The 24,782-nt window shown below is 52.2% G+C and overlaps 1 protein-coding gene across 3 annotated transcripts in view; it reads left to right on the top strand.

Moving 5' to 3' along the window:
• The first annotated feature begins 3,210 nt into the window (after positions 1-3,210).
• The window catches only part of LOC119236983 (immunoglobulin superfamily member 3), a 77,677-nt gene continuing 56,105 nt past the window's right edge, over positions 3,211-24,782 (top strand). For all 3 annotated transcript variants that reach the window (XM_037500915.2, XM_054691765.1, XM_037500914.2), the window contains exon 1: positions 3,211-3,871. In XM_037500915.2, the coding sequence (XP_037356812.1) occupies positions 3,829-3,871 (43 nt within the window). In that variant the 5' untranslated portion in view covers positions 3,211-3,828. The remainder of the gene's footprint in view (positions 3,872-24,782) is intronic.

Genomic DNA, 24,782 nt, shown 5'->3' with positions numbered 1-24,782 from the left:
AGAACTGGGAAGGGATAGTTGAGCAGAGGCTTCAAGGATGGAGGCAGAGGCCTGGCAGAGGCCTGGCGACTGAGCCTTTGGGAAGTATGGTCATGGGTTGGGCACTCATACCTTTGCATCAAAGCAGGAAATCGAAATTTTTATTGAGTTCCTCCTAGTTTTATTCATTGGACGCAAGTGTTTAAAAATAAAATAGTGGGGTTGAAGAGCTCCAAAGGAGGTTGAGTTGGATCTCCAGGAAGATTCCTTGACTCCTCTTTCTCTCCCCCTCCATATCTAATTCTCTAGAAAATCTCAAGGAATCTGCTTTCAAAAAGCTCCAGAATCCACCCATTTCTCATGACCTCTGTCTCTAGTGCCCATCTGCCCAACTACAGGAGCCTCCTGCTAGTGTCTCTCCTCCATTCCTACCTTCTCACACTCCATTCTCCCCTGCAGCCACAACACTCACACTGCCCCCTGACCTGAGAGGTCTTTCTGGATTTGGCCTCTGAACCCTCTCTGCTCACATTCCTCCTTCCCTTTCTGCTTCATGCCTTTCCTGCTACACTAACATGCTTTTCATTTTGCAGAGCACATTAAGGGCGTTGTTCTTGCTGTTCCCTAAGCTTGGAATGCTTTTCCTGCAGAGATCCCCAGAGCTCCCACTCTCCTATTCAGTACTCTGCTCCATTGTGCTCTCTTTGAGAAGCTTTCCCTAATGCCCGCCCCACCCAAAACAGGAACTTTTTGCAGAGACTACTTGGGACATACTGGTTACTCCATATAAATGGGGTCTGGCAGATAAGGAGAAGTTGAGAGATGCCAGAGTCAGTGTTACCTTAGGGGGAAAGAGATAATATTTAATACACCAAAAGGATATTTTCAATACAAGACATAGCATAGGTGATAAATATTCAATTCAACTCGATTGAAGTATTTATAGTGCAATTACGCTATGCACCTCACCGTGCCAAGGGTTGTTTGGGATAAATGATAATTAAGGGGCAGGTCTTACCTACAAGGAATTTATAGCCTAGGAAGAGCAATGAGGTTAAGCACGACCCCTTTGCTACTTCAGGGTCCCCACAGCATGTTCTTAGTTCCCCTGAACGTGTGTGTGTGTGTGTGTATGTTTGTGTGTGTTTTGTTTTGTTTCTGGTATAAGTGAGTCACCAGTATAGTCCTTCACTAAATTCCTTCAATGCTATGCTGTCCAAACAGCTGAAAACATCTCTCCTCTCTGAGTTCAGGACTCCACCCCACCTCCCACCCAAATGCTTTCTGGACCTCTGCCCTTCCATGCCTCTTGGGCCTCCAAGACAGCTGACCTTAGCTTGTATTCTCACCACAGTTGTTGAGGATGAACTGGTTTTTCTGCCGTCTCTCTCACCCTCAACCTGGCATTCAGCAGCGCCCACCCTGATCCCTTGCGGTCCTGGTCCCATGTCTCTCATCTGGATTTCCAGCGACATAGCGAACCCCTCCGGCTTTACGCCTAGGCTGAACTGCCCTTCTAGATGCTCATTTCTTTTTTTGAAGATTTATTTATTTATGCATACAAGAACTGGGGTGTAGGCCAGAGGTGTGGGGGTGGTGGTGACAGGATTCACCAGAGACAGAGTGGGGAACAGAACAGGCAGATCTACTGAAATACACTGCTGAGGGGAGCAGCAGGTGAGACACAAGAGGTCCACTGCACCATGTGGGTCAGCTCCCTGGCCGGGGATCGAACTCACTCTGCAGTGGCTGCGGACAGTTCCATAGTGCTGCCACTTAACCCCTTGTGCCACCAGGGAGGCCCTAACAACCCCTGTTTCATCCCCATCTCTGCAAGCCTCAGGAGGGCCGGACCGTCGTCCTGTTCTGCCTCAATCACCTCGTGATGGAGCCTCCCCAGCCGCTGTGTGTGTCCCATCAGCGCTCAGTGAATGAAAACGCTCTTGCTTGGCTAGAGCTGTTCCTCATAAAATCGTAACAGCTTGCGTTAGTGCGTGCACCATTCTGAGTGCTTTACAAGTGTGTCTCGGCCTCTCCCACAACCTATTAAGCGGGGGCTGGTTCCGCAGGTAACAGCGTGGAAACCAAGGCCCCGGCACCCCGCGAAGGTGCGCCCTGGGGAAGCGCAGGAAGCTGGACTCGAACCGGGGCTGTCAGCGGCGTCCATCCCGGTCTCAACTTCTAGGAAATCTGCCCAGGACTGAAGCGCAGCCCGGGCGCCACTGCCAGCGCGGCTCGAGCCGGCGGCCCAGCGCTTTGTTTTTGTTTCCCGGGAAGAGGACGCGCTCGCGCAGCCCTGCTCCCGGCTGGGCCCGGCCGGCGGCCGCGGGGGGCCCGGGCTCTCGGGGGGACAGTCCGCGGAGCCGCTCGTTAACTTTCAGGCCCCGGGCCCGCCCGCGGCAGCCCCAGGCCCGGGGGGCGCGGGCCCCGCGCGCACGCGGAGCGGCCGGGCCGGGACGCCCGCGCGGGGGGCGGCGGGCGGGGCGCGCGGGGGCGGCGCCTCGCGCGGGGGCCCCCCCTCTCCCGCGGGGGGCCGGGGCCGGGGCCGGCCGGAGGGCGGGGCGGCGGGCGGGGCCGAGCGGGCGGCGCGGGAGGCGGCGGCGCGTCCCCAGAGGCGTGCGGAGCGCCGGGACCTGCGGAGCGCCCGGGCGCGGGCGGCGGGCGAGGCCGGGCGAGGTCTGGAGCGCGCGGCGGGGCGGGGGCCGCAGGGCCGGGGCGGGGGCGGCGGGGCCGGGGCGGGGGGCGGCGGCTCCGCTCGGGGGTCGGGCCCGAGACCCCTCCCCTGGCCGTGCGGGCGCGCGGCGGGCGCGCCCCGGCTGCGGAGCTCCGGCCGCCTTTTCTCTCGGTCTCTTTTCTTCCCGATCGGCGAAAATAAACCCCCGGAAGGTAAAACAATAGCGGGGCCACCTGGGACGCGGCGTGCGCGCTGCGCCCACGTTTGGGGCGGGGGCCGGGGTGGAACCCGGAGCGGCGGCCCCACCTCGTCGCCCCTCGGGTGGGGCTGCCCGCGCGCGGGGCTCGGGGGGCGGCTGGGGCCGTCCCAGGAGTGCAGCACCGGGGCAAAGTATCGGGGGACCCCCGGGCTCCCCGCTGCCGCCCTGCGCTGGGCAGGGAAACTGAGGCGGAGGCCAAAGTGGCGACTCGCCCAAGCCCAAGGTCAGGATGCCCAGGGGGGTGCCCGGGGCGGCGGCCCGAGCGCGCCCGTGACCCACCCGCTTGTGTTTGTTTTAGGGACCCGCTGGCTTTGTGGGACCCCTCCGGGGCTGCGGACGCCAACTTGCTTCGCGAGTCCTGGGCGGGACCGGGCAGGTGGCCGCGCCGTGACCTGCCGTCATGGATGGAGAAGGACTTTGGGGGCGCGAAACCCCAGCCGTGGGCGCCGGCCCGGGCCGCTGCGCTGGGGAAGGTGGTGCCAGCACCGGCCCCGCGCCCTTGGGGGACTCCGAATGAGGGAGATCAAGACACCTTCACGGCGCAGCCAAGGACATTTCTGTATAATCAGTGGATGAAAGGATTTTCTCAGACTCGCTTTTTCCCTTTTCCTGAAGGATTAATCCACCGCCGCCTGCAATTCTAGTGGACACCGCCAGACACACGATGGGGTCGAAGCCTCGAGCGCCTTCGGAATTGTTCTGGACCCTTCCTTTAGCATAGGGGGGTGTAACACCTGCGCCCCCCACTCGGGCCATCCCTCCCCCGCCCCCTGCTAATCTCTCTTTAACCTATTCTCGCTTTCTGAGTTAAATCTGTTTCCAAATTGTCCTCGGGAGCTATAAGTGGATTTCCAGAAATGAGCCATTAAGCGCTGGGAGAAGAGGAACCGGGGTTGTGTCTCCTGTCACTGCCGACATGAAGTGCTTTCTCTGGGTGCTGAGCTGTCTGGCCTTGCTGGGTAAGTGACCCCGCTTATGGGGTGCCATCGATGTGGAAGTTTGACCTGCTTTGGGTTCCTGTAATTCCTTGTGGTTCTTTGGCATCAACGCTCAGCTTTGGGGGGGACAGCAGGAGGCAGCTGGGGTGTCACAGATTAGAACGGAGGGTTAAGGGGCCTGATGTCCATTCAGGAGGAGCTTGGGAATAGATGTGTCCCCAAAGTGTCTGCCCTGGGCCCTGGGCGAGGTCCCCCTTCTGCAGGACCAATGCCTCGGAACTCCGTGTGGATTCGGAACTCCTGTCTGTCCGGGTATGAACATGCTACTTTCTTCACTTCTTTGTTGGGCCAGCGCAGGGACGGTGTTCTTCCTAGTCTCTTGGAAAGTTGGCGTGGTGATAATCAGGAGCTTTTTCTTGAAGGGGAAGTGGAAGAGAGGGTTGAAGGGATGCTTTACCCCACTGAAATGGTCTGCAGCTAAGCATGGTTGAGGGTACAGTCATCTGGCCTGCATCAAGGAAGACCAGGTCATGGTTCTGGAAGGACGAGAGACTGGTGGAGTAGAAGCTGGTGGAGAGTGTGTCAGGCTGGCTTGTTGAGCCCCCATAGGAGGTGAGAATGCTTAGGGTGGGAGGATGAAACTGACCTGAAGAGGAGAGCCCTGGACACCTCTCTCAAGGGCCCCTACCCCATTGAAGACGCCCCCTTTGTCCAGTTTGTGTCCATTCCCAAGTTGGACACCTTTCCTGCCGGGGAGCAGTGCCTTGAGTGTGGTGTCTTAGAACATGTCTCAGATCTAAGGGAAGCTCCCTGGCTAGCATCCTGTGTCTCCCCTTTGCCTCACACCTCCCCTGTGAGCACCCCGCCTCCTGCCCTCTGAACCTGGGTCTTCTCATTCAAACTTGCTAGGATCTGCTGTGTGTTTGCATCTCAAAATCGAGGTGTCTTGCTCTCGTGGGGCTTATTTGTGACCAGATTGCTTTCATGCATTGTCTGCACCCTTGCGGGAGTGCACAGGTGGGTGGAAAGAGAGCCAGCTTGGGTGCTCAAGAACATGAGTTCCAGTCTCAGTGAAGTGGGGCGACACCTCCAAGGGTTGTCATGACCGCTGAAGGCTACCAGGTATCTGAGTGTCCCATCTGCTTGGGGAAAATGTCTGGAACATGCATTAAATGTGTTCAACCGGGGGTTTCAAACGTGGGTGCTTATTGGAATCTCTAGGGGAGCTTTAAAAAACTCTGATGTCCAGCCAACAACCCTAGTCCCATGTAAACCAGACTCTGGGACTGGGATCTCCACCTGTCTTTTAGCTTCTGGGGTCATTTCATCGTAGAGAGAGAACTGGTGTGTGAGTTCATTAGTGCCAGCCCTCTACCCCCAAATCCCACCTTCCCCGCCCACCCCCCCCAACAGAATCTGGTAGCAAGTTTAGACAGTCTTCCTCCCGAGGTGGGTTAGGATACAGTGTGCCCATGTCTGCTGGCAGAGTCCAGGAGGCCCACAGCGCACCATTCTCCCCATTGCCAGTCCTCAATATTGGTATTTGTTACACTGTGTCATCCAACTAGTGCCTGGGTTTAAATCAGTAATTAGTGATTCATATGGATTCTAGAGGACGCAGACAAGGGCAGATGGTGTGGTGAAAGCAGGAAAAAGGGCTGAGTGCAAGGGTGGGGCAAGAGAAGGAGCCACGGATGGGAAAGCAAGGAAATGTGACATTTGTGCCTTTTGTTTCTTCTGGCTGCTCAAGAAACCTCAGGTTGCCTGCTGGTCCCCCGCTGGGCCAGTCTGTGGTGTGGAGCTTGAGCGCTGGCCCCCGATGCTACCTCCCTCCACCCCCAGCCTCAGGTACAAGCAGATGCCTTGGAGAAAAATGAGTGGCAAGGTGGCGTTAAAGGGGAATGGTGGCAGGAGACCAGAAGTGGGAGAGAGGGGAGCTTTGGAACTGCACATCATGCATATTCATTTCCCTGGCTTTTTGAGCCCCACGAGTGGGCCCCCATCTTTTTTTCTGTCATTGGATGGCTCTCAGCATGGTGGGGAGGGGACCTTGTCACTACTTTCTTAACCTTGGAGAAGCAGAAGGTGTTTGGGGAGGGAGCACAACCCACGTTGTGTCTTGTTTCCTGCTTGCAGCCTGGCGTGTGCTGATTCATGTGTCAGCATTCTTGCCGTGTAACGCAAATGAACGTGCAGAGTGAATTTAAAGCAGCAAAGGTTTTATGCCCATGTGGGTCACACACCTGGAATAAAATTTTGTTTGTAAAACAGCAGAATGAGGCTGAGTGCTCTGCAAAGGGAGACAGATACAGGTGCTGTAGCCTCCAAAATGATGGTTGGGTTAGAGATCCTGTGGGGGGGTGTGAGGGGTGCTGGGTAAATCTTCCAGGCGCTGGCAACTCCCTGGATCTCACTAGGCCTAAGCTGCCTTCCTTCAGCCATGTCTGGGGTTTAGATCCGGTTCCTCCTTTTCTGCTGGTCTGGATACATTCCTGCCCGTGTCTTTGTCCGACAGAAGCCACACGGCTCCGTACCTGGCCCCTTGACCATTGTGGTTGGGCACCCCACCCAGCTTAGGAGGCGTTGGCTGCCAAGGTTGATCTTGTTCCAATCCAAAGCCATCTTAAGTCTGGGTCTGCCTGTGACTGGAGGGCAGTCCAGTCTCCACTACCATGAATGGGTGGAGCCAGGGGGCAGATTTGAGGGAGCGAGTAAGGCTGGTGTGAATGTGATATGAGTGTGAAAAAGAGGGAGTGAGAAGTTGAGGTTGGTTGTGGCTGTGCCTGGGAGCAGCTGGAGTGACTGACAGTGACATGGAAAAATGACAACACTGTGGGGGAGACGGAATAGCATTTGTGTCTGCGAGAGCAGGAAGCGAATAATCAGGAAAGATGAATAGAAGCTTTAGGCACATAAAACACATTTCGGTTTTGCGTACCCCTGTGCAGTTATGCCTCCCAGGCCAGTGCTGGTGTTGCAAACAAGATGAAGTGGCTTTAAAAGTGTTGGCCATGAGAAATGTGGGTGATCGAGAAATCTCTGCACAGAAGCTAGCTTCTCCCTGGGAGCGAACTTCGTTTGTAGAGTTTGGGAGGCCTCTGGCTTGCATGGGATGGGGTTGACAGCCCAGTTGGAAAAGGCTTCTTAGGGGAGAGGCCAGAGGGGCTTCCAAAAGAAATTGAAAGGAACTTTGATGGTCTGGTGGGAGAGAGCTCAGAGCAGGACTGGGGTGATCAAAGGCAGAAGAGAGAGAGGAAAGAAATGAGATGATTTGGGTCCATTGGGAGAAGGATTTTCAAGGAGAGGTTGTCCAGATGAACAGACACTACTGTCCTAACTACTGCCCCCGAGCTCTGCCCTTCTCTGTCTGGGGGTCCTGTTGGCCAGCATGCTGGAGAGGGGAATTCTTGTCGGGAGGACTAGACTGGCTAGGATGCCTTCAACTGTGTGAGCCCCTGAGCCTCCTCTGGGGATCCAGAGGACTGCGTGAGGCTGTCCCAGGCGCCAACATTTTTCACTGCAGCAAGAGAAGACTGGCCGAAGGGAACACACCTCTCCAAATTCCAGCCTTTGTTCTGCAGCAAGTCCTAGCTCATCAAGTCCTCACAACAGTCCTGCAGTGGATACCTTGGGCTGTCACCCTTTGGTAGACAGGGAGGTGGAGGCAGAGGGAGATGAGGATCTTGGGGTGGATCACTGTGCCAGTCGGAGCTGGTGCTTCCCAGTGGCAGCATCCTGGGCACTTGTGACCTCTGTCCCCCATGGGCAGTGCTGACCCCAGTGGCCAGGCCTCCAAAGGGCGGGCCCTCTTCATTCAGTAGCGTCTCTGTCCCACTCATTACTGTAGCCCAGAGCTCAGCCTTGTACCGGCACACGGGAAATAGAGGAGCGCTTAATTTCTTGATGAATGAATGGTTTCATTAGGCAGGTGTTGTTTCTATATTGGCTGCCGCGAACAAGGTGAGTTTCAGGGAGTTTTGCTCAAAGGAAAAGAACTAGATGTTGGCAGAGTCTGGTTGAGTCTAACCTCGTCCGGCTGTAGAGCTGGTGCCCCTTCCTATCCCAGACAGGAGGACTGAGCCTTTTCGGTGTTCTTTGGCAGTCTGCTGAAACCCTTCCGAAATAACATTTTAAAATGCATGAATAAAAAACATAGGGTAACAAGGGAAATCAATTATGTTGAACTCACCGTCATCCAAATAGTAAAGAACAAATTTATGATATAATAATATGCTTCTATAGTAACGTATTAAATGATAAGAGCGAGCAATAAGTCTAACAATTATTGTAATTTCAGCCTAGTCAGAGGGCAAACGATATTTTGAGTTATCTGCACGAGCTGGGAAGGGGTCGGGACGTACGTGTGACTTGTGTCGTGAGCCCTGGCGCTCGGAGACAGTAAGGTGAGACTTGCCGGCGTTCGGTTTGGAATGGTTAACAGTCACGCGGAGGACAGTGACGATAAAGATGTCATTTTTTTCTCATTCAAGCTCCGATCCCCGCTGCATGCTGTCGGTGGACCCCTGTGAAGTTCAAAGTGAAGGTGGTCCTTGGGAAGATACTGGGGGAGAAGGTCAGGGTTGGGTGGAAAGATTCTGTTCCCTAGAGTCCTGGTAATGCAGGGGAAGTGGCCCTCCAGGGCTTGGAGAAATGACTTTGTGGTTGTAAGGACTGGTGAGCCCACCAAGGTGCTGGGCACATCTGGGACCTCGGCATGGGCTGGGTCGCCGGAGCCCTGGGCACACCTCCACTGAGCAGGCCCAGGGCCCGGTGGAGCGGCTGCGTGGGTGGGTGGTCGCCTCTGGCTCCTGCTCTTGGGCCCCGCATGCATCCTGAGTTGGCTCCTTGATTATTTTTGTGTTCCTTCGGGAGTGGCCCACTTCTTTCTTTACTGCTTCAGAGCGAGCACAGCTATTCCTTGTGAAGGGTTAGTTTTTAATTTAAGGAAATTTAGGACACCTGTGTGTGAATGTCCCCTGATTTTCAAATAAATGAGTGGTTGCATCAAAATCAAGCTTATATTTGTAGAAAATCACATGTTGCCAAATTCCCTCATCAAGAACCCTTTATTAAGTGACTAATTGTGGGCCAGGGTGGCAGGCACTTAACAAAGACCATGGCACTGGACCTCCCTTCGCTGGAATCCTTAATTAAGTTGGATTTTGTTTTTATTTTTGAACTCCGCTTTCAGAATGGTGAAAATCACACGATGTGGTAGCAAGTATTTATTCTAGAAATTAGCTTCCAGGCCACCATCAGCCCAGTGTCTGCATCTCCTGCATCTGTAATTACAGTAGCAGAAAAGAATGAGTATTGGGGGGGCCTGTAAGATCCTAAATCAAAGACTAAATCACATTAATTCTACACAGGTTGGAATGTGGTCAGATATATTTTTAAAAGCTTTATAATAATGAGAGCTGAAGCAAAGTTTCTGTCTAAACTTCTATTAACCCTCTAGTGAAATTCCCCCAAGGACCCTATCCCCGTCATCCAGGTGAACCAGGCTTGGCTGAACCCACCCTGTCCCAGCTTGCTAGGAGGTGACAACCTAAGGTTAGAGGTAAACAGAGGGAAAATCACTTTGCAAATGGACAGAAGCCACTGGCCTCTGTGAGGACAGTGTCTGTTGGGAAAGGAAGACAGGCAAGTTCCTGTGTTCAGCTTTGCAGGAGGCATGAAGGGGTGCACCTGGAGTAGCTCTCTAGAGGTCAGGTAACCTGGAAAGGCTTTTGTAAGAGCTGGAGTGTCAGGCATTTTGTAAATAATAGGATAGGTATTCTGGCACGGGTGTGGGCATGTGGGGCGGGGTGGGGGGGCCGCTTTGAGAAGACTTCTCAGGGGACGTGGAAGTCTGTGTGCAGGTGGGCTGCGGCCCCTCAAGGTGCGATTGGTGAGAATTGGAGCAGTAGGTTGACATGAGGGCTGGTTTTGGGCCAGAGACAGATGGAAAATGCCAGAGCGCTGTAAGTGTGTATCCTGAGGCCCTCTGGGAGAAGTGGCCAGAGAAGTCAGGAGGCATTCCTGGGTGCTGGGTGGGGTCATCCAGAGTGGGAGTGAAGAGCGGCCTGTTCTGTACCAAAGGAAGAACTTTGTGTATCCACCCAAATGTCATTAAAGCTAAGGCCTCCTGACAAAACTGTGAACTCAGAGAAATGAGTGTCTAGACATCTAGTGGTGCCTCTTCCCATCAACAGTTCCTTTTATTAAGGGCTTCCTTTTATTAAGCCTTCCTTTATTAAGAGTCTCATTAAGAGACTGAGCCAGCTGGGCAGCTGCAGGACTTCCCTTTATTAAAATAGGAGAGAGATCTGATGTCAGTTGCATGTTCTTTTCAATTATGGCTAGATCTCCGATTATGATCTCATACGAGAGTGATGTTCAGGGTTGCCTTAAGTTGGTGTTCATTTCATGTATTTGGTTCTGTTTTTGCTGATATCACCCATTTTCCCATCCCCTGGAGTGCAGTCTGCTCCTCTGTCCATGGGGACTTCCGTGACCATGTCTGCCCTCAGCAAGGCACTGGATCTCTCCTGGGGCAGGTTGGTAACCGTGCCACATCCTGGGGTGGGCAGCCGACCTCCTTCTTCGGGACCCTTTTATTAAACTCCTCTTCCCCCAGGAACCCTGTAAATTTGAAGTCTTATGTCTCCTGGACAGACAACATATATTCTGTAGCAATTAATCTGTTTTCCTATTTGACAGCCCCTGTGATTGCTCACACTTGAGCAGGCGCAGTCCAGCTCTAATGCAAAGTGCGCCTGGTGTTCCAGGTTGCCCAGAGCATACACAGCCTGACGCTGCTGCCCTGCTGTGTCTGCAGGCTGGAGGGGAGGGTCTCCTGTTAGGTGTTTTTTAAATGTCTAAGGTGGTTCACTTCTGATCTCAGATATTGCCTTGAGAGCCTGAGGGGGCTTGGGCCACCTGAGTGGGGTCTGCTCATTGGTTGTGTTGGTGCTGGTGGTTGACTTTTCTCGGAAGGGCTTTCAGAAGGAGGCACAGCAGGAGACCTGGGCTGGGAGTCTCCATGGCTGCAGGTCAAACCACACCTCCCATGGTGGTGCAAGGGGTTAAGTGTCAGCACTACGAAGCTATTGCAGTACGAGTTCGATCGCCGGCCTGGGAGCTAACCCACATGGCGCAGCAGACCTCTCCTGTCTCGCCCGCTGCTCTCCTCAGCAGTGTATTTCAGTAGATCCACCTGTTCTGCTCCCCACTCTATCTCTGGTGAATCCTCTCACACACACACTTCCCCACCTCTGGCCTACACCCCAGCTCTTATATGCATACCCCCCCCCACCTTTTAAGGTTTCCAGAGAATGAACTTTCATAACCTCTTAAGCATAATATTCCTATCAGGAAATCTTCATTTTTACTGAAGATTTGATTTGAATTAAGTCAAATAATTAAAAACAGCCAATCAAGTACTTTGGGGTAATTAGAAACAGCCAATCAATTGCTTTGGGGTAAAGTGTTATATAAAAATAAAGTGAAGAGAGGTTGCTTTCCATTCTGGAAGTTGATGAATAGCTGTTTGTTTTGCCTTTTTGAATTTTTATTTTTCGATTCAGGCAATGTGAATAAAGTTATGTAGTGAAAAAAATCCAAACAGTACAAACACAAACAAAGTAAAATATGGCAGTTCCTTTCCTGGCCCCACTCCCCTTATAGAGTCTAATATACATTCTTTACATTTTGACATTTATTCTTTCAGGCTGGAGTCTATAATTTCTATGCATACACCCACAAATATAGATTTCCCCCCCTCAACATAAATGGGTTCATACAGAACATATTGTTCACCAACTTGATTTTAAAGGGGTGATTTACTTCGCTATTTTTCAGTCTTAATTTTATGGCCATATCAGAACTGATTTGGTTATTTTATAGCTAGTTGAAGCTGTACTTTGTGAAATCATCAGGGAGTAGTAAGCCTCATTCAATAACGATATAATGGAATAATTTTCTCTTGCTATATCAGGAGTAAGCGTCATAATAAAAAATACTACCCCTAAATTTTAATGTATTTAATGAAAATAATTGACTTGTTTGCTTTCCCCAGACACATAAATCTAACTAATGAATGACACATTTTATTGATTATTTTAGATATAATTTTGAAATTATGTTAAATTAAAATGAAGCCTGTTTAAAACTTAAGAGGACAACCAAAACACTAGGTTTTATGTCTGATGCAGTTGAGTCTTCTGGTTTGTTCATGGAGTGGAGGAAAATGAGTTTTCCTGCGTTTTCAACTCCCAAAGGATTCTAACATTTCGAATAAACTAGACTAGAGTAACCCCTCAGGTTGCTGGCTACCGACATCTGAGACCTTCATCCAGAGGAAGAGGACCTTTCCTTCCCGTCCTGCAGAAGCAGCAATTGCTGTCAAAAGATTATCATCTCAAAGTGTTGGGTTAGTTCTCGCTTCACGGGTATGACTTTCTTAAAAACCTCTGGAGCAAAAGCAGATTTCTTGGATGGTTCACCTTTAGACCTGATTTTTAAAAATAGTTGCTATTTTGGAGGGATGGTTATTGGATTCACATATCACAGCGAGCCCCTGTTAAGCATCAAGGTTTGACCTGTTGCCACCCATCCGAGACCACCGGAGACAGCCCTGTTTTGATAAGCTCTGCTGTTAATACTTCCCTGTGAAAACTTTTCATCCATTTATTCAACAAACAGCTGAGCGCCAGCTACAAATGCTCATTGTTCTGTTATCTCAAATACCAAGAACTGAAAGTTAAAATCCTGGCCAACCTTTTCTCACCTGATATGTATTTTTAATCTTTAAGAAATAGAAAGATTAATTAAAAACACCCTCTCCTCTATCCCTAAGGTGTTTTTTCTTGCTGTTACTTAATATCACTTCCCCTTGCTTTGGCCCCAACTCTCCTTTAACAGTTGGAAATCACAGACTTGTGGGGGCAACCCTGAGGTAGGCTCTTTAGGAGTAAGACGGTGTATACCAATGATGGGGGGAGCCCAGGGGTGGGGAGGCAGTAAGGGCAAAGTCTTTCTTTTGAAAAGATGCAAATAACCTGAGTTCTGGATTTATAGACTGTCCTTGTTCATTGCCCGAGATCTGGTCTGTGTATGGGAATTAGGGATTTTATACTTCTGAATTTTTAGGAAGGCAGAATAAAAGACAAATGGGAAGATCATCTACTTCCCATCAGACAGGAGACAGCATCCTGACCAGGCTTTCTCCTGAGGACCCCTGTGTGGTAAGGTTGGTGAGGTTGTAAGGTTGATTGCCTCCCCTACCTTGTACTCAACCTCCCTAATTTCCTAGCCTGATCCTCTGAGGGTGCCACAGAGAGAACGCTGTGGAGACAGCCCAGGGCTCTCATCTTGTTGCACCCTTTTTCCAGAAGCTGCTGTGTCAGCTGTAGAGTGCGAGGTCTGTTTGCCGGTGCCCTCCCTCAACCTGGTCTTCACCCTAAGAAGCCACCATCTGCACTTATCTCACCTGTCACTGGTGCTTCTCCCTGCGCCACCATCCCCTAGTCTTGGGTTGAAGGCAAATCGGGATCGTAAAGGTGCTGGGTGGGATCGGCCCTGAAGCAGCCATTGCCCCTAGAGCCTGGGGCAGGACCAACCTTCCTACGGCCACAACCACCCCCCCAAAGCAGCACTTCAGACTGGCTTCTCATTGGTTTTGTTCAGCAGTGGTTTCGTGTTGCTCTGGAGATGGTTGGTCTGTTGGGAATTCTGCTTCCCAGATGGACACGTCTGTTAGTTTATTGGAGGAGTGATTGTGCAGATGGATTCGTTCTAGGCTCACCCCAAAACTAGACCACCCTTCGTGACACTGTTTAGAGATGATTTGCTGAACAGTTTCTTAATGTCTTCTGATGTTTCAGTACAAAAGAGAGCTTGCTGAACAGTTCTGCAATCTGTCTTCTGGCATTTCATCACAAAAAAGCAAGATTACATTTCGAGCACCCTGCCCAGCTCTTTCTCCTCCCCTCTGTCAGAAGGGGTGACGGCCTCTAGCTGCTGTTCCCACACCTCTCCAGCTGGGAGAAGTGGCATCCCCAAGTCCTTTGTCACACTTGGGTCATGAATCCAGCTCTTCTGAATAGCTCCTCGTGAGCAGTGGACTCCAGGCCAATGAATGTGCCTCTTGGTGTGGACCATCTCTGTTTTTATTAAAATTTTGTGCAATATAAACATTTGCTTTCCCACTCTTACCTCCACCCCAGAAGAGCTGTAATTTTCCATATTAGGAACCTCGGGAGAGCCAAGTCTCATTTGAGGATAAGGCCAGATGCAATCTCTGCTTTGGGGGGAAGAAAGTAAATATGAGAGCCTTGAGGGCTGTGGTATTTATGGCGAATCTATGATTACTGTATGTGCCTCCTTGTCATAATTTATTCAGCAGCTCCTGATGTCCTGAAGCTGGTGCTGTGCCCATCAGTAATCTGACTCTTGTTTGCTTCTGCATATTTTCTCTTTTGCAAATGTGAAGGCATCCAGCTGTCATCAAGTAGGCCTTTACTCTGTCATCTGTAACGGAATGACTGAAGTCATGTGGAGGATTTTAAGAAACTAATCTCTTAAGACATTCGGAGCATAATCTCCCCTGATCATCCAGCCTGCATCCCAGAGACTTGCAAGATTCTGCAAAGGAGGCAAGACAGGGACTTTGCATACTTTGGAGAGGCTGGGTGGCCTCCTTACTGGGGGCAGGTTTTGTTTGCTTTTGGCACGGGGACAGGGCCTGCTGACCATACCCATCTCAAGAGAGCTCATGATGCTCCATGAATGTGCCCAGTGTGTTGCTAAGTCTCTGTGCTGGTGTGGAGGACAATGGCAGCCGGATGCACATGAAGGCTGTCCGGCCTCAGCGATGCCTGTGTGTGTGTTCAGGGCTGCCTCACAGGGAGAGGCTGCAAAATAGGCCTGCTGGTCAGCAGTCCCCACATAGTTAAATTCTACCAGGCCAAACCAAAGGGCAGGGCTGCAGGGTCTAAAATGTTCAGGTGCTTTGCTTGTAATGAAAGTGACTTCACAGATGTGGCATTATGAATTTGGATTACAGTGGTTCTTCAAATTGTTATTTTAAAATTTTTTTTTTTTTTTTTTAAAAGATTCATTTATTTATACAAGCACTGGGTACAGTCAGAAGGCGGGAGGGTGAGAGAATTCACCAGAGCCAGAGCAGGGAGCCCAGCAGGCAGAAGGACCGAAGTACACTGCTGGGGGGAGCAGCGGGCGGCAGGAGAGGTCTGCGCGCCATGTGGGACCCTCCTCCGGTGGCCGGGGAGCAGCCAGGGATCGAACCAGCACTGCAGAGGCTGCAGGCAGCTTCGCAACCCAGCGCTCAACCGCTGCGCCACCGGGGAGGCCCCTGTTATTTTAAAATTTTTATCTCCATCAACTTTCTGATGTTAGCTCAGGTTCTTACAACTAGAAATACCCTATAAAAGAATTTGGTGAATGTTATGCCAAAGGCAGCCCTTGATACTTTCTCCTAATATGATAGTAAAAATCCCTAACATCATAGACTAATGAGGAGCAGTTTGAATCAGTAAAATGTCTAGATTACCAAATATTTTTCAAGAACTTTCGTGTTACTACTTTTAAGTAAATACTGTAACTCAAATGAGGCTAATAGAACGTCTAATAAGGATCCTTGGGGGATCCTGCTTTAGGAAAGAAATAAGAATGATTTGCAATTAGCGTGCCCATTTTTATGTAAATGGAATTTGTGAAATACTGGATTGTGCTTGAAAACAGTTTGTTCTCTTAAGTATTTTGAATAGTCCCTCTGAAACCCTATATCTGTATACGGCTGGTAGTTTATGCATGGTATAAAGGCCTGTTTGGTGAAGACCTCATTCAGTCTTATCAGCAGTACTAGGATCCCGTTAGTGAAGGCCCTGATCTAACTCCCAAGATCCTAAGATCGCTGCAGGTTCGCCCACACTACCCGAGCTGGTCTGTGTACCGCGAATTAGTAAACTTAGTAAGTTTGCTAATGTGTTCTGCTACTTTCCAAAGTATTCTGCTACTTGCTCACATCAGACACAGCCCTCATGCTTGCCTGCTCCTAGGCCGGCTTAGAAGTCAATAGTAAACAAGTAAATACACATAATTAATTGCAGTGGTGAAGCTAGACTGTACACTCCTTCTTAATTAATGACTCATGCACTGGACTGGGAGCCCGTCAGGACGGGGATTATGCCTGTGCTGTTGGTCATGGTTGCCTGAGCCCCTCCTTGGCCTGTTGCCGCCGTCCAGTATGTATTAGGTCTGGCGCTGCCATGTGTGTGGGTCAGCAGTTTCTCAGTCTACACTGATTGTGGATTGTCGCGATCAATGTGCCCTTACGGGGGCTGCGCTGAATGCATTTTCCTCCAGCCAAGGAAAGACTGGGTACATTTTTGGAGAAGGAACCCCCACGTGGACCATGGACATGTGCTGCTGACACGGGGCACAAGTGGGACGTCAGAACCTTGTGTCCAGTCGGTATTCAGTGCAGTTTTTGGTGCATTTCCGAGCCTCAGGTGGAGGCATGGATATTTGGGGGTCCAGAGAGTTGTCAGTAAATGCAGAGACTGGGAGAGTGTGCTGGAAAGCAGGGGTAGGAGGCAAAGATAGGAGCAGGGGCCCTGCGGAGGGAAGAGGGAGGCAGAGGTGTCAGCCCGGTGGAGGAGCTGTCTGGTCTGGCGTGGAGGGAACACGTGCTTCTCCAGCCCCATCCTCTGGCTTCCCGGCCTCTGGCGTCCCTTATTCATGTTCAGTGGTTCCGTGTGCCCGTGTTGCTTGGCAGGCACCGACGGTCCTCATTGTGAGCCCAGGACTCTGCGGCAGGTAGTGTGCTGGATGTAGACCCTGGGCCCTTCAAGCCAAGGGGTGACAGGAGGAGAAGGCCCAGCTGGGCCCTGCTAGGAGTAGCCCAGCCCTCTGGCCTGGGGCCCGCTCCATCTCTGTGGAACTGGGAGTCGGGCCCAGCCCAGGGCTTGGACCAGAGCTCCCCCAGCCTCCTCTGCTAAGTACTTTTTTGCATCTGTTTGGATTTCGTGGCCCTCTTGCCAGTTTTAATGCACAAATGTTCAATTGTAACACTCCTTTATAATGCTCACTATTTTCTCACACCCACAGGATAATTTCTAGTTCAGTTCAATTGCACAGCCATTTGTTGAGCGTCCTTTTGTGCCAGCACAGGATGGGGGTGGTGGGTGAGGGAAAACACAGTATCTGACACTGGTCCCTATGGGGGACCATTCTTTTCATTCAATGGACAGCAGCCATCCTTTTCTCCAGTTGCTTGCAGAGCCCTGATGGGGTTTGAATGCCATGCCGGCCTCCCCACTGGTCAAGGAGTGGAGGCCTCACTTCCAGCTCCAGGATAAAGCTGTTGATCTCAGGCATGGAGGCCACAGCTCAGACTTGGGTGCGAGATAGTTTTGGCCAATGAGATATGAGGTCTGCTAGGGGTAGAGGGGGTCTCCCAGAAAAAGGGACATCTCCCTCTCGAGATTCTTGAAAATGAGGCATCCATTTTGTCACCATGAGAACAGTGAGTTTGTTGAAGTTGCCAAAGGGGTAAAGATGGGAGGAACCAGAGGCTTGGATGACAAAGCGTCTGAAGACTGAGCAGCTGACACCTCCATATTTTCTGTCCTTGCTGTTTGGGCCTGTTGGGTTGGTGATTTCTGCTGCTGCTTATAATTGGAGGCAAATTATGTTAGACACTCCCTCCAAGGAACAGGAAACAGGACTTATTCTTATAGAACTGTACAATTCATGTTATCTTCACAAGGCACTCTGCTCTGCGCCAGCGCTTCAACTGTGGTGAGCCGGAAGAGAGATAAGTACCTAAGTGTGGAAGATTCCAGATTTGGGATGGATCCTGAGGCAGGATTAGGATTTGTGTAGGAGGAGCAAAGGGCTTTCCCAGGAGCGGGTGGCAGGAGCAGACCTGTGGAGACAGGAATGGACACAGCTTCTCAGAGAACTGAGATTATGTCCCTGCCGACTCCACAGCAGAGTCGGGGGCAGTACAAATTGCAGGCTTGGTTTATGCAGTGGGAAGTGCTGTGCACCCCAGAGATGGGGAGAAACCCCAGAGATGGGGAGCGTGGACCCTGGGAGGGAGAATAAGGCAGCCGTGTGCCAGATCCATGAAGAGGAAGGACGCAAAAGCTGGGTGACCAATTTAAGCTCCTCGAATATTTCTGTTGTAGGTGGTGAGATTTGAGTTGAAAACTGTGGTTATGGGGGAAGATATCAAAGGAAAGTTGTAAAGGAATGAAAAGGGTTGATTGAAAGCTGAGGCAGGGGAGTTTGAATGTGATAACTTGGGAAATGACCTAAAATGGAAATTTGGAGGAAGGCTTGGATTTTAGTAAGATGCTGTCTGGTTTTGACTGTTGGAGTTTTGAGGTTACGAGGGGAGAGCTAAATAATGGGACCTTAGATCTTCTGAAAATACTAGCTAGACCTCGGGAATGAGAGGTCAGGACTTAAGAAGATGTGGCAGGGACAACAGCTCACCGGATGTGCCCACATTCCTCCAGATTTCCCAGCCTCTCTGTGGCTTTGTTTGGGGCCTGATGACTCATGTTAGCCAATAATATGGCAGAGAAAGTGACAGCTGTCGTCTCCTGGCCAGATGACCAGGTGTTTCTCCTCTTCTTCCCTGGCCAAGCAACCCAAGGCCCAGGGGGTGTGGCCACCAGGGGAGGCACGCCCTGCTAACCTCAGACCTGGATCAATCCACTTTCCACTAGAAAATCCTGTAGAATCCAGGTCTGAAGCTGTCACATGCACACTGTTATTTGTGGGGGACCCTGCAGGTCCCACTTTTCTACCCACTTCTGACTTGATGTGCTCGGAGGGTTTCAGTGAATGGTCTGGGGCTTGCCAGTTAACTGTCATTCCACTGCTGGAGCTCAGTGTGTTTCGGGGATGGAGGGTTTACTCCCCCTTCAGCTTTCTGGGAGGGCTGCTCTCTGCATGGGTCACCAGAATGCCAGGTGGCTTGCAGAAAGGAATGTTTTGGTGTCTGGTGGCCAAAGGTGACCAGCTTGAGCATCTTAATGAGCCTCTGAAAATGGAGCTTCAGAAAAACGTTCCAGACCTCCGGACGAGGCAAAGAATGCAGTGCAAAGTCCATCTTTTTAATCTTTCAGCACTCAAAGATTCAAAACGTGCCTTTTCCTAAAGGCTCCAGAGTGGGGACTTGGCCCTGGGTGCACTGCTCTTTGCTAAGTGCCCTGCTCATCTTGTCTGCAGCCGAGTTATTTTCCTAAGGGCAGAGGCCCCAGTGCAGTGCTGGGAGGCTTTTGGCGTCTGGTTTTCGTCAGGCAGCGATTCAAGTGCAGATGCGGGATCTGATCTTGCTTTAAACAAAGCCGAGCTGGAAGCAGGGGCAGAGTCGGAGGCACCTCTCCTGCTCCAGGGGTGATGACCTCTGCTGTGTCCTGTTTCTCCTCTAACTGAAAGCTTGACTCCACAAACCCCCAAAAGAAAAGCCTTCAGACCTGGGACAGCTGGCGTTGGCCACTCAGGGACTTTATGTATTTGAAAATTTAAAGACAGGGAGAGGCCATTTCTCTGTCTAACGGAGAGCTGGTGTTTTATTTCTCCTCCACGTACAGCAAAATTGGGGCATCATAAATACTTGCTGAGGCCGCTCTGTGCACAGGAGCGATTAGTTTGCCCACCGCCCTCTGATGGTCCTGCCAGGCCCATGTCCCTTCCCAAGAGGGGGGCAGCCAGAGCCATCTGTCAGCTGGCCTTCCCTTTGTCCATCTGTCCTCCCAGTCATGCATCCATCTGTCCCCCAACCAACACTCAATAGGCATTTGTATTGAGCCAGGATGTGATTTTGGCCAAGTCACTTAACTGTGCTAAGCGCCCATTTCCTCATCTGTAAAACAAGAGCAGCTTCTCGTTAGGGTGTCGCAGGCATTCAGCAGGGCCATCTGAAAAGCTCACTTAGCTCGGCGCCTGCCGCAGTAAATGCTCAGTAATTGTGGCCTTGCTGCCCCGTGATCAGCTGACCGGCTGCTGTTTGTGTGGCCTTGGAGATAAGATTCAGGCCACGGGACACACAGAGCTGCTGGGCCATAAAGGCACAACCTTTGGACCACATGGTCACCTCCCTCCTGCTCGTCTCCTGTTCATTCTTGGGGAGGCCTTGGTAGCCGGGCTCCATGGACGCTGGACTCTGGCCGTTCCCCGCCTTGGCCTCATCTGACATTAAGTGGGGCGCAGCTCGGAGGGGAGTCCTCATTCCCGCTGTTTGGACATCGCTGCCTCAGCCTCACCTGCCTTCAGCTTCATCCCTTTTGCCTATGGCCACACCTCTGCCTCCACGAGTCCACCGGCGTCCAGCGTTTCTCTCACCCAGTCAAGCTCCTGCTACTCTCTCGTCTGTAGTTTAGGGTCCCCTCCTCCTGCTTCCAGGGAGGCGTGTTGACATGGCCTCACGGACAGGCCTGGGTTTCCCGCGAAGAGCCTGCCTCGGTCGCTGGAGTGTCAGGGCCTGGGGCGTTCCTGAGGAGCGCGTCCTGCAGGGTGGGTGGTGCATCATCGCGGATGGCCAGCGGGGAGGCTTGGGGCCACGGTGCTCCCTGAGCTAGTGTCACCCGGAACGCAGGCATCTACCAGTGAGCAGGCTTTCCTGTGGTGGCTGCGCCCATGACCAGGGGGCCCAGGGCTGGTGCCCCGACTTTACTCTCTCCCTTGCCTGTGTCTCCCCACTGACAACGCGCTTGCTGCGGCCTCCGGCAGCCCGACTTTCCTGTGAAAAGTGCTCCGCAGCCACTTGCTGCCTCATTGCAACTCAGTTCAATGAATCGAAGAAATTTTCATCTTTGCTACTTGTGAGCCAAAAAGGAACCCTGTCTTGGCTGGTAAGTGCATTGTGCTGAGGGGAACTTTTCAAGTAAAATTAGACATGAGGAAGAACTGGCACAGCGCACTCCCAAGCCTTTTAAAGTTCCTAGAAATCTTTGAATCCGCCCTCATTTTGATCCCCCCTCACCCCCCGAAGTCGCTAGCTTCCTCCTGGAGATAATGATGGCAGCCACCAGCAGCTCTGGCAGTGGAAGGCGGTGCCCTGGCGCCTGCGGGGAGGGACAGGGCTGCAGAGCCGGGGCTCACACGCGGGAGCAGACCCCAGTGTGTCACACAAAGGAGGCTTTGTCCTGCTGCAGCCCTCTGAGAGTTTGAGCTGGCGGCCGTGCGGGACACGATGCAGTGATGGCAAGGCTCCTCCGTGAGCCCGGACGGAGCTGGAGGGAATGAGAGGGCCCGAGGCCCCAGGCAGGCTGGCCGTGAGCAAACGGTCAAGGCAGCAGCAAGCCGGCCCTCTGCCCTCAGCACCCCCCATCTCGTGCTGTCCGGGTCTCCTCTCCACTGCCTCCCCGCCACACCCACCCGCTCCAGCCGCAGCCACATCTGTGGTCCGCTCCCCTCACTCTAGCAGCCAGGTCTGTGGGCTTCCCTGCTCACCCAGGCTGCCCTCGGGCTCACCCAGGCTGCCCAAAGACCTCGCTCAGCCTTTGTCCCTCCTCCCCAGTGTCATGGCACTTTGCTGGGCCCCCGGCCGGTCCCTGACCCAGCCAGGTGGAAGCTCGTGGCTCAGTGGAGTTATGAGGTGGGGGAGCAGAGACTGAGATTTACTGCACCCCCACATCATTCATCCTCTGTGCATCCACTCAGATCTCTGCCTTCATCCTTTGTTTCCGGCCAGGGGACTCTGGAGCCGCTGGAGAGGTGGTGGGTGAGGCAGGGCCTGGCTACGTGATGGCTCCAAGTCCCAGCCCACACAGGTCACGCCCTTTGGCTCTAGTTCAGGAAAAGGAACCCACTGCTGTTTTAATGGCTTTATTGTGGTAGAAATTACTCACAACAGAATTCACTAGTTGTCAGCATGTCATTCTTGGCATGTTGACAGCTGTCGACAGTCATGTAAACCATCATCACAATCAAATATTGATTTGATGCCCCAGGAGACTCCCTCCCATCACCTCCAGGCCAGGCAGCCACAGGTCTGATGGCCACAGCTACATTTCAGCCTCCCCAGAATGGGGAGAATGAATCTCAAGAGCTTCTCAGAGCTTCTCTCAGGCGGTGTAATGCTTTTGAGATCCACCCATGTGGCTGCATCTAGTTCATTCTTTTTTTCTTGCTGAGTAGTATTCCAGTGTGTGGATGTATCAGAGTTCATTTATCCGCCTCCAGCTCATGGACATGCCTGGGTGCTTTCCATTTGGGCTGTGGTGAAGAAAGCTGCGGCGGAAGTCTCTGTGTTGACTTAGGCTTATAACTTCTCTTGGGTAAATACCAGGATGGTGAGTGTGTGTTTACCTTGGTGAGAGTTTGCTGGATTGTTTTCCACAGTGACCACCCCAGGCCGCGTCTGGCACAAGCGTCACATGGGGCAGAGGGCCTCGTATATTTGACTTCTAGCGGCAGGCCCTTCCGCCCACACCTTAAGTGTCACGAGTGCTGAAGTGTTTCTGACTGAAAGAAAATTCCATTAACCTGTCCAGAGCCTGCCCTGTCCAGGGGTTCTGGAGAAGTTTCAGCCCTGGAGTAAGTTCATGCTGGAGAGGTTTCCTCTGAGCTCTGTGGTCACTCTGGGCAGCCCCCAGCCCCCACACAAGCCGCCTCCTTTGCTGGCCTTCCTCTCTGCCATCATTTTGGTTTATAATTAAGATGCACCCATGGAATTCCTGCTTCTGGAACTGGGACCCCTGCAGCCTGTAGCACCTGGAACGCACCACACTGGGCGCCCCCGTGGTGTGGGGCAGGGAGTTTTAGCCGACCTCTCCGGGGTGTCGGCACTGACCCCTGGGAGCCGTGGACACACCCGCATCCTCCAGCCAGCAGGTCTTGCTGATCGCAGGCCTGCAGGGTGACCCCACCGTGCAGACAGCCAGGTCCGGACCTGCTGTCCAGGGCTCCGTCACGGCGCCCAGGGCTGCAGCTTCTGCGCTGTTTCCTGTTAGGTCCCTAGGTCTTGACAACGCTGTGCGATTGCAGCCTGCCCTGGTGTGGCCTCCCGGGAGCCAGACAGGGCTTGAGGAAAGGAAAGGGGTTTGCCTTTGTACCTGTGGCAATATTTTCTGGGATGGTGGTGACAGGGTGTTCTCGGGAGGGGTCTTGGTGAGGGAGCCAGAGCTACCCTGTCCCTGACTCCTAGAACTTACTCACCCTGGGTGGCTCCCCTACCTGTCTGGGCTGCAGCTTCCACTGCAGAGCAGGAACCAGGATCCCCGTTGCACAGGGATTGGAGACCAGCTGCATGTACCCCAGAAAGCCTCCCTCCAGAACATGACAGCCCCTGTGCACCCAGGGCTGTGGGGTCTGTGTCCCCTCCCCGGGTGCCGTGTACAGGAAGCCGTCTCTTCCTCTCCTGGCCTGTGGTCTCTGTGTCTGCATCCGCAGGACCGCGTGGAGGGTGTCATTGGTGGAGGCTGCCCCCCCATGACTGTTGGCTGAATACTGGCCTGGAAACTTCCTGCTTGTTCCCTCAGGCTGACAGTAGTTTAAGCACAAAGGAGGACAGAGCAGCCAAGAGTCAAGGACACACAGGACAGTCGGGGGAGTGAGTCAGGCCCCCGACATTAGGGGATAAGCGTCTATCCACATGGGATTTCTTGGTGACCCAGGGGTCTGAGTAGAAAGTGGCTGGAGGCTCTTCTGGAAGGATCTTTAGAAGAGGGAAGGGAAGAGAGTAGAAATCTGGAGACCTGGGTTCTTGGGGCCTGTTTGTCAGGGTGACCTTGGACAGGTTGACCTCACCTTCCTTTTCTGAAAATGAGGGCACAGGACAGGGGATGGTGGGAGGGTCAGCTCCAGAGCCCCGCTAGCAATCGGGGTGCATGTGGTGAGTGAGGCTCTGAGGGGAGCCAGCCTGCACCCGCCTCTCCCTGCTCATACTTGCTCAGTGGGCCCAGCCATGGTAGCAGACATTTTGCAGCCTCTTTTGTTTCTGGACGGAGAATCCCTGTGGTTGATGCATGCTGTTTGGGGGCCTAAGGTGGAGGCTGGTGTCGAGGCAAGTGTGACCCACGGGCCTCTGAAAGGTGATTTCAGGCAGCATTGTGCAGAGGAGACTGGAATGACTTTGCTAAGCAGTTTTTGCCGTGGCCTCGCTGGCAGAGGCCCAAGTGCCCCCCTGCTGCCACTGGGGCTCCAAGGTCCACCGTGGAGCAGTGATTGATGGCGCCACCCGCGGGTCAGTGTGCTGCCCCCAGGCCCTTTGCTGACTGCTCAGAGTTTCCAGTTCTGAGCCATAGGCTCTAATTTTTGTTGGTATTTTTTCTTTCCCACGTTTTCTTGTCTAATTGAACAGGTCTGCTTCTTCCTACCAGTTGTAACAGGAGGTTCTAGCTCTCTCCCAGGTCACATTTTGCTCTGTTCTGACTCCCACTCTGCTTGCTTCCTCGAGGTTCATTTCCTGGAATCCTGATTCAGGCCCTCCCTTCTCTGGCTGCTCAGAGGCCCCCGGGACTCTGTTACTCACCATGGCTACAGTTTCCCTCAAGCATGCATCGCAAACGAAGGCATCCCAAACTTAAAAAAAAGCCTAGGGATCAATTTTTTTCCTCTAAAACGCTTTTTTGGTAATAGGTAATTCTTGCACAGATTAAAAAACAAATCTGGGAGTATGGAAACAAATGGAATCGTACGTATTGCAAAGTAAAATTTTATGGAGCAAGAACTTATATGATTCTTGATGGTGATTGTTGCATCAATTATATGTTATAAGTCTGATAACAGTTTTTAGATGCAGCGATGTTACGAAAGGTCATCAGAAACACTAATTTGATAATGTTCCTTTAACTCTTCTGGCTTAAGTTGTGACATATCCCGAAAGCCCTTGTCCCTACCTCTTCTCCTGCGGCTCTGCCCGCTCCTGAAGGGGCTCACCCCTGTCACCACTGCTTGTCCCCTTTGG

This window comes from Talpa occidentalis, unplaced genomic scaffold (assembly GCF_014898055.3).
Source record: "Talpa occidentalis isolate TD23 unplaced genomic scaffold, MPIMG_talOcc4v2.1 talOcc4.9, whole genome shotgun sequence".
Taxonomy (NCBI): domain Eukaryota; kingdom Metazoa; phylum Chordata; class Mammalia; order Eulipotyphla; family Talpidae; genus Talpa; species Talpa occidentalis.
Note: the sequence above shows the minus strand (reverse complement) of the source record. Positions and strands in the feature narration are given on the sequence as shown.